Source organism: Limanda limanda, chromosome 3 (assembly GCF_963576545.1).
Source record: "Limanda limanda chromosome 3, fLimLim1.1, whole genome shotgun sequence".
In the NCBI taxonomy this organism is placed as follows: Eukaryota; Metazoa; Chordata; class Actinopteri; order Pleuronectiformes; family Pleuronectidae; genus Limanda; species Limanda limanda.
In genome coordinates this window covers 32,111,684-32,126,923 of record NC_083638.1, presented here as the reverse complement: position 1 = coordinate 32,126,923, position 15,240 = coordinate 32,111,684, and the positions used below count along the sequence as shown (strand labels likewise).

Genomic DNA, 15,240 nt, shown 5'->3' with positions numbered 1-15,240 from the left:
CACATATAATATATATGAATATATGTCTATGGTTAATGACTTAAAAGAGAAAGATGAAAAACAGGCATTATCATATACACATGGACAGAGGAGGAGTATATGGAGTTCTATAGTTGTCTTAAAGCTTACACACAATCACAGAACAAAATGACAGGTCATTTTATGTCCATCATTTCACTTGCGTCGCACACTCCATCCTCATGACTGAACTCTCCATGCTTTGATGAAGCTGAATCAGCATCATTACACATACACACATCTATCCTGGTTTTTCAAGCTATTTCTTGTTTCCATTTTCCTGCTTTGCTGCGATAGTGACAAATCAGTGTGACGTCCTATGGTGCATTATATGCATACGTACACACTGATATACAGGCCTGCAGTGCTCAGCCCACTCTGATTTATGTAACAAGGCTGTCAGTGGCTCTTTCAGTCCTTATCAGTCAGTCCCAGATGTGGTGAAAAGTCCAAGCAGCCACACACACACAGATACACACAAATGCACACACACACTCGTGCAGCTGAGAGCACATTTAATGTGAGCCATTAAATGCAGTTCTCCTGGAGAAGACAGAGATTGATACTGACACATTGCTGCTGATAAAAAAAAGGTTTTCGCTTATAATTACAGTGCTGAGACACTTAAATGTGTTTAACACTGACAGTATTTATGTTGGTCATAATGTGGTGATCTTTCTTTATTAATGAAGTAGTCGGGTGTCGTAAGACCAAAATGACAAATCCAGGAACTAAAACGGAATACTTGACGTAACTTTCTGGCTCAGGCGCAATCATGTTTTTAGTTTGTTTATAACACATTCATTTGACGGCGAAGCAACGTATTCATGACAAAGCATCTGAGAGGCTTCATATACACACTGTATATACATCCAATCAGTCAATGCTGATATTCCTATTTTGATCCATGTCATTGCTTCAATTGCTTCATTTTTTTTACGTAATAGTGACATCATGATGACATAATTCCGACCAAAATAATTTCCATTTTTGATCTAAATAAGCTTTAGGTCGTGTATGTAGTCCTATCGGATGCAGAGCTTTGTGGAAAAATGCATTTTTGAACTATGTGTAAAGTTATTTTCTGACTCCATTGTGATATCACTTATCATATGATATTTATATTAAGCTGCAGATCGTCTCTCAATTAGTTGTGGAAATATCTTGGAATATGCGTGGAACATGCTTTGTTGAGTTGTTGTTTACACACACACACACAGAGGATAATAACAGGATAATAATGACATAATATTTGCTGTCATGTTTTTATTCATGATAATTTTTTTCAAATAATTGAGAACAGATCTTTTTTATATATAAATAATAGATCTTTACACATTCAGTTGCCTATACCTGCATTCAATCTATATCTATTATATCTATAAACATGTCACTGTGATGCTTCAGCTTCAGCTTCAACAGTATGAATGCCATCTGTCCTATGGTAGGCCGATGTATGGAGGTCAGTAAAAACTTCAAATTGAAAAAAAAAGATTTCACAAGAAGGAGGAAATGCAGACACAGACGGACAGGCTGAAAATGTTCAGTTATTTTTATTGAAGTAGTTAGTGATGATAGAAGCTGACAAGCAGGCTAACAGGTACACGGACAAAAGAAGAGGGTTGCAAGAAAACAAAAACATGCTAAACACAATCACAAGGGACTAGGGGGAAACATGTACTGGGAGCTGATTCTAATGAGATGAGAAACAGATGAGGTGGTTGTGGGAGTGAAGACTGGGTGAGACAGGTGAGGAGGTTGTGCAACTGAGAAAGGGAATGAGGACATCTGGTGGGCAAATAGAGAGCGACAATAAACAGGGGAGCGAGAAAAGGAGTGGAGGGAACCATTTTATCATATAAACTTGAATTTCAGCAGAGGGCTTTAAAAGCAGCTGAAGACCAAAGGTTTGAAAATAATAGAAATAATATAACTGTTCTTTCTTCGATTTTCTTTTTGCTTTACGTTTTTTCAGATCAAACAACTTCTACCTGGCTATGCTGCTCTTCATGCTGTTTCTGTGCATGCTGCCCACTATCTTTGCCATAGTCCGATACAGACCTTCCCAGCATTGTGGGCCATTCAGGTAAACACATTTATTTACTGTGATGACATGAGTTACTTGTGACTGAAACTCAGTTTACTAACATGGTCTAAGGCTCACATGGCATCAAGCTGTCCAGCTGATTTTAAGCTGTTTAGAATCACTTTTACACTGAATCATATGTCACAGAATCTCAAAGGTTATTAACATGTGCAGGCCTAGCCCAAAGGCACATTTTCAATAGTTTCTCCTCATTTTCTGGAATATTTGCCAAACATTAAGAATATAATATAATGATTTTAATATATTAGGTCTGTGTCTATAGTTGCATCCTGTCTTGGTATTTTACAAAAAGAAACTCATTGCTTATGTCACACATTCTGTAACTAAACCATCGTTATATGTACACATCAATGTACTGTATCGACTTTTGCAGGGTTTAACAGATTTATTGACATGATACTGGAGGGACGTGTGTGGGAGTTGTGAGACATTCCCTATACAGACATTTTCAAGATGTGCCATGGGCATTTTAATGTGTTTTAAATGTGCTGTGTCTTTATTTAGTAGAGCAGACCTTTGTTGTGAGTGTTTCACACTCAGGTCACAAAGTACCTGCCCTCAAGCTGATATGGGATCTCAGCTTATGTATTTGGCAGTGAGGGTAACATGACAAGTTGTTGGTAAGAGGCAGCATATATGATACCAAGGTGAAAATAAACCTAAACTGAATATTGTTGGTGGTTGGAGTTGTGTTTATGTTTTTCCCACATGTTAACATAATTACAAGTGATTTTGTTTTTGTTGCAGTGGTCAAGAGAAGATTTATGACATCATCTCTGACACAGTGGCCAGTGACTTTCCCCTGTGGTTCAGTAACGTGATGAATTACGTCACCAGCCCTGTTGTAGTGCTGCCAGCACTGCTGCTGCTGTTGTGAGACTGTACACACACACACACACACACATCCACACACACAATTTAAACAATCTAAGTGCATGGTTCAAAAGCATTTCACTTCTTCTCTTAATCAATAAGGGGTGTGTATAACAATAACAATAAACCAATCAGAGTGCAATGTCCCATTCTCTTTAAAAGCCAGTTGAGTTTTCATCTTGATGGACAATTATAAAGACAGGTGATTTGCCAGCTAGTTTGCCAGGTAGTTTTCACAATAGTTTTTGTTGGTCAAAGGCTTCTGCTGCCTCAGGATAACAATGTGGCAGGCTACACCTCACTTGAAGTCCAACAAGTCCATTTCTCAAATGGGTACAAGAGCACTTGCATTTAAACAAATTGGGCAATGGAATTTTGTCATGCTTGATGCTGCTTTGTGCTGGATTTAAGATAGGCCATTTGTGTGCAAGTGGCTGTAAATGAACCTGCCAACTTGATTTCTGAATTGTCCTTGTGTGTTTTTCAGCATGCTGATATATTATCTCCAAGCCATAGCCAGATCCCTCAAATTCACCAACAACCAGCTGAGGATGCAGCTCCAGACTGTGAGTTTCTAAATACTGAACTCCTCGAGTAGATCACCATTTATTTTCAATATGACTCCAAATACATTCTTCTCAGTTGCATTCTGCGGCTATATATATATATATATATATATATATATATATATATATATATACTGTACACAAATTGGTTGTGCGAAAGCAGCCTTCGGTGTCCAGTGAGACGTTTCCAGTTCAAAAATAAACATGACAAACTATCTCATCGTAAAAATGTTTGTGATTGGTCCATTGACAGAAAAAAAAGAATCCTCAATAATGATCATAATTAAATAAACTTAATTTTTAAGAATAAAATAACTTTGAATAAAAAAAGTCAAGTCCTGTTGAGTGCCAAACATGACAGAGTGATATTCACTGGTCAAACCATTTTCTTAAATGTGGAATTTCTCTTCCATCTCTTCAGGAGCGAACTGACGACAAGAAGAAAGTCTTTCAGATGGCTGCAGGTATTTCTTGTGTTGTGTCAGGTCTCCTGTGTGGGTCATAATCTCTTCAAGAGTTTTGACATCACCAACACTTGCCCTTGTGCTGATGCTGTGACATTTAACCCTTCCTTAGCAAGACTGCAGGCTCCAGAGGCGGCTGCCGACCAAAACCTGGAACAGCAGGAGAGTGACATCACGAGCCAAGAGGCCTCCATCCACACGCCATCCCCCCGGAGGAATGGCAGCGTCACAAACTTTCAATCGCCTGTTCGTCGCGGAAACAGCATCCGCACCATCACCCAATCAGCATCTCGGGCGGACCTGAGCAGAGGAAGTGGGGCTGGATCTGGCAGAAGTCCAACAGTGACCATACTGCCCAAACACAGGCTGGAGCATATCCCTAACAGGTCTCACACACTTATATAGTTTATTGATTTGAGTAAAGAACAGGGCCAATGAGCAGGAAGAATTTGATTGTTTTTTTTGCTACTGCTACTGAGATTATTTTCGATATTTTTCTTATTTAAGAAATAAAATCTATCATGATTTCAAATGTTCTTGATTATTATTTAATAAACATGAATAGTTTGTGCTTAATTAGCATTAACCTGGGTTTCAGTGAAGACTTGTCTTACTGCTGTCTCAGTTTGTTTTTCATCCTGACATCAAAAATGTTCTGTGGAAAGCAGTGTAACTTGTAAGTCATGTGAATGTTTTTGGCATGATCAGATTTAAACCTGCTACAGTTTGGCTTTAATGGAACATACCAGTATTTATTTTCCCATTTTGCATGATGAAGACCATTTTTGTTCAAACTGCATATAGATTAAATCACCGCTATGACAATACACAAAACATGAAACCATTGATTTTCTTTAATTTCAGTTCATTAACACTTTTTGAAACATGTTTAATTACACATCAAAGTAAGTAACACAAACTTCTCGTCTGCTTTAATTTTGTCAAGATTACGAGATTGAATGTGCCAATGCAGTGCAGACATTTCAAATCAGTCCATGCTTTATTACAGCATTATACTATGAAAACATAATATCAATGTCAATATAAACTGATAATCATATAAACTGATTCTTATGTGTTGTCCTTTCTCAAAACAGGCCCCCACTATTTCTTAGTGGCCCTAGTGGATCCTGTAGGTCTAAGTCCTACCACCACATGGCGTACAATCCCCCAGCTCGGTATTCTGACAACATCCACTCTGACCCCCTGTACAGGAAGACTGTACGCTCAATACATCCTGTCGAGGCTTCTGGGTTCATCGCTGCACAGAGTTATGGAGGACGCCGTGGCCATACTCGCTACGTGATTGTCAATGAGCACGAGCCCAGGAAGAAGCTGCTGCGCTCAGCCACTCGGATCCCTCGCCATTACCTCATGGAGGAGCCTGCAGAGATCCTGGAGCTGTACCCACGCAACATCAAACGCTACATGCCCCGCACAACTCACCACCAGCTACATCCTCACCGGGCCCACCCATCACAGCAGCATCTGAGTGAGGAGGAAGAGGAGGAGGAGGAGGAAGAAGGAAAGAGCAGGAGAAGGATGTCACAGGCTCATCGGCCTCATTCCCTCTCTGACCTCCACCAGCCAGCGCACTTCTACGTCGGTGACCGTGTGGAAAGCCACGTATCCATGGCTAAAGACAGCCACGCAGCTCGAGGAAGATATGGAGCACAAGAAGAGGATGACGAGGAGGATGGCCGAGAAGAAAGAGCCTGGAGGGATATAGAGTCACATTCACGGCCCCATGCCAATGTGAAAGGAGCGGACCATCTTCTTGTGCGAACCAGGCGTCACATCCATTCCCCAGGAAGACACTGTCCGTCCCCAGCCAGGACCAGGCTCACAGAATCTCACATGAAGCCCAAGGCGAGGCCGAAGCTGGAGACCCCTGTGACAGAGTCAGACTCGGCCTCCCTGGCCTCCAGCAGTGACCAGCAGAACAGCAGCACTGACCAGTACATACAAGTCATCCACAACAAGGAGCGCTATCTCAAATCTGATGCCAGGCAGGGAAAGCTGGCCAAAAAGAAGTCTAAGACCAGCTTTGATCTAAATGTCACTGAGTCAAATGACCTGGTCTGCTCCAATGTATGACATCTTTACTTAAATATATTATGATGTGTTAAAACACTGCATTTAAAGCACAGACAGTATTATAGATGGGATTTATTACTCCTATGAGTGTGGTCTTGTATCATTTTGATACAGCTGATTATGTAACATACAATATATTATAAGTAATAGTAGTGGTCACCACACTTCCTTCCCGTGCTATCACAATAAAAAACCCTCTATAGAAACTCATTGATCGTCTTGTACAGTGAATGGACACCTGCATAGAAGTGACCACTACAAGTCCCAGCATGCTCTGCTGCAACAAGCGAGGTCGCCGGGCGCAGGTGCGTGAAGCGAACCATATTACAGGAAAGAGTCGGCCGCCTTGACCTTCAAAATAAAACATGTGAAACTTGTGGCTTCATTCACCGTTGCGGCTTGCTCAGATTCTTTGCAAAATATCTGCTTAAATCCCCGGGTTCTGTTTTAAATATAGGAGAATGGTCACAAAGGTGCATGATACGTTTCAAAGGACGCATGGGATTGTGAATATTCCTCTTGTTTTGAAACTTGTAACCGGAAGTGCATAATTTCTAGATGATTTGGCGACTCGGGATACTCAGATTTCAGGGAATTCTTCCAGATACTTTGGGTTTTTATGGATTTGCTCACCGGGGTTTACACGTAGTCTCAGGGTAGCCCAATCAGAACTGTTGTTAGAGTTGTTTTTATTGACGTACATTTACGTCGCTAGCTGCTCGTCTTTTAACGATGCGTGTTTACATAGCGAGTCTCATTCATTGATTTTTGGCTAACGCGAGCTGTGTAGCGGCGGTCCTCGCTCACCTGACCGGGCTCTACTGTCTGACCTGGAGCTGAGGCGCAGCTCAGCGACCGAGGGCTGCATCTCAACTGAGGAACAACCAGCCGTGTTACGACCGATCGTTTGGCCGCTTTAACGCCCGCTAGTCGGCCGAAGCGAGTTAGCGACGTCAACTTTCACCCACTACCATGGATTATAAAGATAAGGCGAAGACGGCGGCTGACTGCTTGATGAGCTACAAGAAGGACGAGTCCGGGTGGAAAGTCTGTAAGAAGTCTGTAAGTGTTCGCTGTTATTTTATGATGTGAACCATTTCGATCCACTTGCTTGATACATGGTGTCCTGTGGCACCGTGAGCCAATAGGAAGCTGCCGTGAGGATGGCGTGTTATGATGTTACACGGGCAGCCAACATGACGTTACAGGCTGCTGCCAAACTGAGTCTTTACTCAATGGATCCAGCTCCACAGATCACACCAAGCAAATGCATGTTTAATTCAATCAACTCGTTAAATAGATTGTGAACCACCTAAAATGGAAACTTTTTAAACGAGACTATTATTGGAGTAAACAGATGTTCACTCACACACACACTCACATATATGGGACAGTAAAACAGAAACAAGCATAAAATTCATCTCCCACTAAGTCTACAGTTTGTGCATTTGTTGACACAGTCAACTTTGTGGCCCTTGACTGTCAGTCAGTGATGCCAGTGAGTGAGGGTCTACTTTGTCTAAAATATATAATGATAATGATATAGATTTAGGATCAGAGTGTTATAACTCTGTCATGTCATTGTTTTAATATAACTACAACATCTGAGCTATCCTCAGCTTTGAGTGGTCATCAAGACTTTAGTAAAGCTCAATAAAAATACAGTCCTTTTACCTTAGTTAACTGATTCAGATGTCTTGATTATTGATTCCAATGTTCGAAAAGGCTCTCACAGAGCACCTGTATACCGGCTAATGCATGCAATTTTCCATCAGCCAGTCACATGGCAGCATTGCGATGTTTATAATGTGGATGAGAACATTAAGAGGAGAAAGGTCAGATTGGTTTTAGGTGATAGAATTGTTACAGTAACTCAGATAAATTAAAAACTGGTGAGTAGAGAAGCATCTCAGGATGAACAACATGATGAACCTTGATGGTTCTACAACAGAAGAGAACACATCAGGTTTCAGAAAGTGAGGCTGCAGTGATACAGACCCAACAACACTGAAGATTGACAAACGTTTATTAAATTTAGAGTCACAATCTGAAGTCAACAGCATGGATCCATAGAGACAACCTGCCTTCTGTCAACAGTGCATAGTGTTGCTGGTGGTGTGGTGCTGATGGTAAATATGGTTTAAATGTCACAGTTTATCTGAGTATTTTTGCTGAACATGTTCATCCCTTTATAGCCACAGTTTACCAGCTTCTAATGGACGCTTCCAGCCGGATGATGCTCCATGTCACAAGGTCAAAGTCTCAAAGTGGTTTCATGAACATAAATGAATGAATGTGATGTGGACATATCAACATGGACTAGATTCTCAGAGACAGTTTCTAGCATCCAGTGGAAACCAGAGCACAGGGAGGAACTACCACATTTTAGTTTGGTGTTCCTAAAAAGTGGTCACTGAGTGTAAAGCTTGTCATTCTAAATATTCAGAGATCAATATGTCCTCATGTCATGTCTTGACAGAACTCTTTCAGCCCGACCCCCACACTGACTCTGAATGAACACATTTAATTGGCAACATGTTGCATCAGCTGAGACTGGCACACTAGCTCTGAAGTAAGAGGTTAAAATCACATACTGTATTCGTTTATGTGGTTGTTTCGAGATCTACAGCTTATCAGAAGAAACATCATGTAGGTCGTTCGCCGTACAAAGGCAAATGTTGCACACTGACCATGTACTGTTTTATTTGGCAGAATGACGTGGTGGTGTCTTGGCGCCCCTCATCAGAGTTCCCGGGGAATGTGTGAGTAACCTCTCATTAGTATATGGCAGTAAAACGAAACTTAGATATTCTTCATTAATATACTTTTTTTTTCATGAATAAGTTGTGGGGACTGTTTATCTGTGTGCAGGGGTTAAGTCTTTAGCCTGTCTAAGAATGTATAAATCTAATTTACAGCAGAGTCATGCCTTAACAATCTGCTTTCCTGACTGTGTTCTGTCATCTGACCTCCATGTCAGTTATAAGGGGGAGGGTGTTGTCAGCGGCACCCTGGAGAAGGTGTGGGAGTGCCTGAAGCCAGTGCCCAACGGGCGCCGAGTTAAATGGGACAACAATGTCAAAAAGTTTGAGCTTCTGGAACAAATCTCCGAGGTGAGTTGCCTTTCTCATTTCTGATGAAAAGGATGTTATGTGACTACCATGTGTGGTCTACTGTAATGTGATTAACGCAGTGCAGCTTTAAACTCATACATTACCTGATACCTAAGGTGATATCCATTTTGGCTTTTGGTTTGTTCGGCTCAGACTTTGAGTACATTCCCTTGTCTCCCACTCTTGCCCAGGACACCTCCATCTGCCGAACAGTCACGCCCTCAGCAGCTATGGGTATCATAGCTCCACGAGACTTTGTCGATGTTATTTTAATCGAGCAATACGAAGATGGAACCATTTCATCAAATGGTGCGTAATGACCTATTCTTGTCTACTCTACTTGCTTGCTTTGTTTTTCTACTTTCTAAGATTCATGTCACACGGCAGGCACTGAACTCTCTTTACTTTCAGTGATTTTGATGCAATGTACTGTTTCCTGAGGGTACACTAGAGCTCTGAACATACTAAACTACACTTTGACCAATTTCCCTTTTTTTCTCTTTTTTAAGTGGTTTATGCTTTAATCTACTTCTGCAGATATGACTTCAATCAATTATATCTAGGTAAAAATAAATTAGCCGAGTGACATATTTAAGCTTGATGTCTACTGCAGGAGTGCGTTTGAAGTGTTTGTTTCCCAAACAGTCGAAAGGTTGTTACATATTTTTGGGCTTTGAACCATGGGCCTTATGTTTGGAGGACTAAAGGTCAGAGATTACCTAAAAGACAGTAACAACCACCATTTGAACAGGTAAATACTGGTTTAAACAATGAGCAGTAGCATGTACCAACATTATGTCACAAATTTGTGTAGTGTTCTGGGGCCTCATTTATATATAACAGTGCTTTGGATTCATACTAAAATTGTACGTGCAGACAAAAGCCGAAAATGGCGTACACATACTAAATCTGATTTATGAAACCATGCGCATGCACACCTGAAGGTAATGTCCACTTTATAAATCACAGTCCACCTGGACACGTTAATGATGGAGTGGATCAATAATCTGCTTCAGTTCCCCACCTCACGTCTTCATCGACACTTTCCCGTCTCCAAAATGATTTTTACATGGGTCAGAGTCAGCGTGGATGCCCATTCTCCCTTCAATTTTGTTTTTGTAAATCCCAATGTTTGTGTGAGAAGTGGCGTACATGCTTTTTCTGGATGTTGTATTGAGACTTAGCGCTCTGTTACAATTTGACTTAATGCTTTGCTTTTACCGTTTAAAAAAAAAAATGGCTATAATAAGCATAGTAATGGCATATAGTATGTCCTATGTCCCAGAGTGCCCTAGTTGTCACAGTTTGTTGCAAGTGTCATCAAGGGCAGAGTTGCAACTAAACTTTACAACCTTGTACTAACATCTGCAAGTCTAGCCATTAGTTCCACTGCTAGTGATAATATTTCTTGCTAGCTTTTTTTTCTACAAAGATTTAAAAAATCAAGATGGAGTTAAATAAATCCAAATAATACAAAAGTGGAAAAACTCTAATTCACTAATTCATAACATAAGAACGCAATAGATATTAAGATGGGAAACAGTCACTGAGGATCACTTGTGTTTGTGGACATGCATGCTGAATAATCTGGTTAGGGTCACATTAAAGGGATAGTTCACAGAAAAATGTAAATTCACTCATAATCTACTCACCACTATGCCGATGGAGCTGTGGGTGAAGTGTTTGAGTCCACAAAACACTTTAGGAGTTTCATGGGTAGCAGCGTTGCAGCCGAATCCAATACAATTTAAGTCAATGCAACCTCTTCTTCAAATGTAATAAAAAACAGAGAAAACATAACATGCATTCTAGCTGCTCCTGTGGTGTCATCCAAATGTCTGCAAGCACTGACATTCATATTCTTCTCAAAAGGGCATAATTTATACTGTGTTTTAAGCCTAAATGTCCTCTGATATCTTTATATAAGGTGAATTAACGGACCCTCGGGCACACCATCGTAGGACTAGTCTGCTAGCTTAGCTACTTCAGGTAGCGGACACTGTTTACCCCTGAAACTCCTAAATTGCTTTGTGGACACAAGCACACACCCATCCCCCCATCGGCATAGTGATGAGTAGATAATGAGTGACTTTATATTTTTGGGTGAACGATCCCTTAAAGGAAAAAATTATAGACCAAGCAGTGATTATTATTTGCAGTCCAACCCTTAAAATGTAACACTTAATAGTGCATGAATTAATCCTATTAACATAACAGGGCAGACTGAACAAGGCTGTACTACCAATAAGGTGAAAGCAAATGTCTGTGCTGTATTTGAATTATTTTTGAGTAATGATATATGAATATGTTTTTCCCATAAAGGATGACGATTATTAACCACTAGCTCACCACTAACTCAAGCAGCAAACTGTAATATTTAGCCACTTACAGGACATGGAAGTACTGCCTTTTTCAGACAAGTTGGGAACAAAGTCATAGGTGACCCAAACTGATTCAAAAGAGTCTCCAAAGATGAATGCTCAAAGCTCTGCAGTAAACATTCGTCACAGTTTACTCCTGGTGGTAAAGTGCTGTTAGGTAATCTGTGTTTCTTGTCCCAGTGGACTGTATTCCCACCTGTCAGCCAATAACTGCCTTGTAGGAGACAGCAGCTGTAGTTTTATACTGACACACATGACAGTGATATCAATCGTCTCACCTAAGTCAGTGATAAATTGTAATGTGTTTTTCAAACAGCCACCAATGTGACTCACCCGAGCTGTGTTCCCCAGTCTGGCTTTGTGAGAGGATTCAACCATTCTTGTGGTTGCATCTGTATCCCAATCTCAGGGTGCGTACACTCACACACATTAAACAAGTACAGTGTGAGTCTGGAGAGCTCACTGTGCAACTTGTGCTTCTCTTTTTTCTTATATTTTCTCTTTGTGTGTTTGTTCCACTCTGTCTCCAGAGAGCCCAACAAAACCCAAGTTTTCAGCTTCTTCCAGACCGACCTTGGTGGCCTCCTCCCTCGCTCTGTGGTTGACTCGTTCTTCCCCTCCAGCATGTCAGAGTTCTACAGCAACCTGGGCAAGGCTGTGAAATCCCTCAAGGACCTTTGACATGAAGCATTCAGAGATCTACCTTCAAACTTGAGGCCTCCCGACTGGTCAGGCCAAATGCCCATTCCAGTTTAAACCTTCCAAACTCTACAGCAGTCAGAACACTCAGACCACTGACCACAATAGATATAACCTGCCCTTCATGTATATTCCTGTTACTGCAGGAGCAATCCTCTAAATCTTGAACAGTCAAACCCTATTTGAAAAGCAGTTTACACTGAAAAATGGCTAAATTGATGAGGGCTTCCATTTGTAAAAAACACCCATTCCCTTTACATTCTTAGCTGTGGGATGAATTTACTTTGTCCTATTTTACAGAATGAAAATAGTTTGTAAACTTGTATTGGTACATGTTCTAAAGGTGCAGTAAAAATGCATGTTGCATGTTCCTTATTTACCCTATGCGGGTATCAGATTGCAGTACTGCCTCATACCTCATATAGTTGTTTGTGTACTTGAATTGTTATAATTTTGCTCATCTCCACTCACCTACTGTAGAAGCCGTCTGCCTTTTTAATGAGCTCCACTGAAGCACAGGAGAAATGAAGTGTCTGGATGTTTTGATTGGGAATACTTCATGTTAAATGTGGCTCTACTAAGCAGAAAAGAGTTGCCCCTTTTTCATTGCATTGGTTTCTGTTGTCCATTTCCCTTTCTTTTTCACCACATTCAGTTCTCATACACTTTTAGTTTCATTGAGCCAGCTTCTCAAAACACACGATCACAAAGGTTGTCAACACATATTTCACAGATGCTTTTCTGTTAAAGTCACACATTTGAAGATGCTGCGAGATAAGACTGTTAACGTGACAATGTGTGTAATACCATAATTATTTTCAGTAGGCGATACTGTAAAAGAAAGAGATGGTTCACTTCAGCTATGTTCTTAAGATGAAACATTTCTAATGCGGAATTATGAGCGACAAGGGTCAAGACTCTTTACAAAAGCATCTGTATAAAGCTGGAAAGCTTTACAAGGGATCTTGTAAAGGAGAAATTGGTAAAGTGTGAAAGACACTAAAATGCACACACGGATAAAGATGATGATTAGAGTTTTTAAATAGTTTTATACTTTTAATTTAAGTGTGTCTGTAGGGAGTTCAACCAATGGTAACAGAGTGAAACAACTCTTCTATTGTGATTTTGTACTTTCAAATGAATCTCTCTTTCAAAGCACATTCAATCCCCACACTAAAATCCTGTTATTTTGAATGCTGATCCTAAATGACGACACATACACTGACCCTTATAATAGAGTTAACCTACAAATTAATGTTACCTCACCGTATCACATAACACAAGAAAGCATTTTCTATGTTTTTGGATAAAGACACACAGGGATCCAGTAGATGAGATATGTTGTAGAATTTGTAGTAACCTATCTCCAGGGCAGAGTTTTGTCATAATCCTACCTCTCTGTCTACACATTGAAGTTAATGAGGCTTCTGTGTGATTAAATAGAAATGGGAAATGAACTTGAAGTGGGCATTATCATGGAGTGTTGTTTCCCCTTGTCCAGCTCGGCATGTCTGATCATTCTTTCATTTTTACTAAAGGCGTATGAGACGTGCACAATCAAGACAATAATAATAACCATTGGCTTTATGTCATGTGGTCTTATAAAATAAAGGCACATTTTCAGGTTAGACGGGGAAAGACATACCTGCAAAAAAACATCATAGCTTACTCTCAACACTTGAATAAAAAGTTTAAAAACATGTCTATTTATTATCTTAGAATCTATGTTGCTATCATAAAAGTGCTACCTGACGTTTTAATATTTACACAAATATTAAATGCAAACTGTAAGTTTTTCCACAACTGCCAGAGTACTTTTAAGGTATTTGGAAAAATAACCTGTACTGTATCATTTTAATCTTCATCACTGAAACTCACTGTGGTAGAGGAAATGAGAAAATGCTGAAAACTTAATGATTTAAAAGATGCTGTGTGCGCCTTGTTTGCACCCCCTCCTCTTATTGGTTCCTGAATGATAACTTGGGGATTAAATTGATTGCTTCAACATGATCAGCAATAAGAAATGCCTTGGTCTGAAATTAGTTAGTCAGAGGGTGAAGATGAGCATCAGAGTCTGGGGGAGGGGGGAGTGATTTGTACAATGCTTAGTTATTGTTGGTTTATATCAAAGTTCCTTAAAAAAGTGTTTTCTTCTTTACCTGCTCAGCTATATTGTCTTTTTACCTTGCCTTGTAGCCAGTTATCATAATGAAAGACCTCATTTCCATTTACAAATCATATGTGCTTAAGATGTTGCTTGCATGTGGATCTAAAGGCATTTTCATGTGTATATTGTTTAAAATGAGCCAGGAAAGGTTTTATTTAAACGTAACATTGTCTCATAGAGGTGTCTGCTGAACTAGAAGAAACAGATACGTGAAGAATACAAAAGGAAGGGTAATGAGAACATGACCTCTTCTTGACCACATCTCCACCATGTGATCTGTATTTGAACACACTGTCTTCTCAATGAAATTAAATGAAATTCCTCTGCATGGAATCACAATATTGGGTGGACATCTCAGCTTAAGAGAAGTGATGTGCAGATCTCTACCTTTTTCGATGAGCAAGTTATGATGATTATGTATATATGATTCAGTTTTGATTAACATTTGTTGACTTTGGTGATGAACTTTCTTTGTCTCCATACTGACATTTTTGGACTTATAACATGTACACTACGGCAGTTAGCCATATTTAAAGTATTAGACTGATATACAGAGTAAGTTCTATGTTTAGTACTTGAGATTCAGACACCAATCCAAAGTTTTCCAGTGCAGACATTAGTCTACCATGTCAAATGAGCCTACTACTCATTGTTTTAACATGCAGCTGTTCACCTTGTACTGTTCTCTCCCATTTAATTTTGAATTTCACCAGCATTAAAATCTGATCAAAAGAAGCATCTTGTGGTCCATTCCT

General features: G+C 40.0%; 2 protein-coding genes across 2 annotated transcripts in view; both read left to right on the top strand.

The window, feature by feature from the left end:
* LOC132999013 (transmembrane channel-like protein 3) overlaps positions 1-6,125 on the top strand; it is a 34,048-nt gene extending 27,923 nt beyond the window's left edge. The window contains exons 17-22 of the mRNA XM_061068782.1: positions 1,994-2,104; positions 2,873-2,998; positions 3,486-3,564; positions 3,986-4,028; positions 4,141-4,414; positions 5,126-6,125. Coding sequence (XP_060924765.1) covers positions 1,994-2,104; positions 2,873-2,998; positions 3,486-3,564; positions 3,986-4,028; positions 4,141-4,414; positions 5,126-6,125 — 1,633 coding nt within the window. The remainder of the gene's footprint in view (positions 1-1,993; positions 2,105-2,872; positions 2,999-3,485; positions 3,565-3,985; positions 4,029-4,140; positions 4,415-5,125) is intronic.
* A 599-nt stretch (positions 6,126-6,724) lies between these two features.
* stard5 (StAR related lipid transfer domain containing 5) lies at positions 6,725-15,223 on the top strand. The gene is made up of 6 exons (XM_061068317.1): positions 6,725-7,187; positions 8,838-8,887; positions 9,106-9,238; positions 9,430-9,547; positions 11,936-12,029; positions 12,150-15,223. The coding sequence occupies exons 1-6, from the start codon at positions 7,098-7,100 to the stop codon at positions 12,298-12,300; spliced, it is 636 nt and encodes a 211-aa protein (XP_060924300.1). The 5' UTR covers positions 6,725-7,097; the 3' UTR covers positions 12,301-15,223.
* The last annotated feature ends 17 nt before the right edge of the window (positions 15,224-15,240 follow it).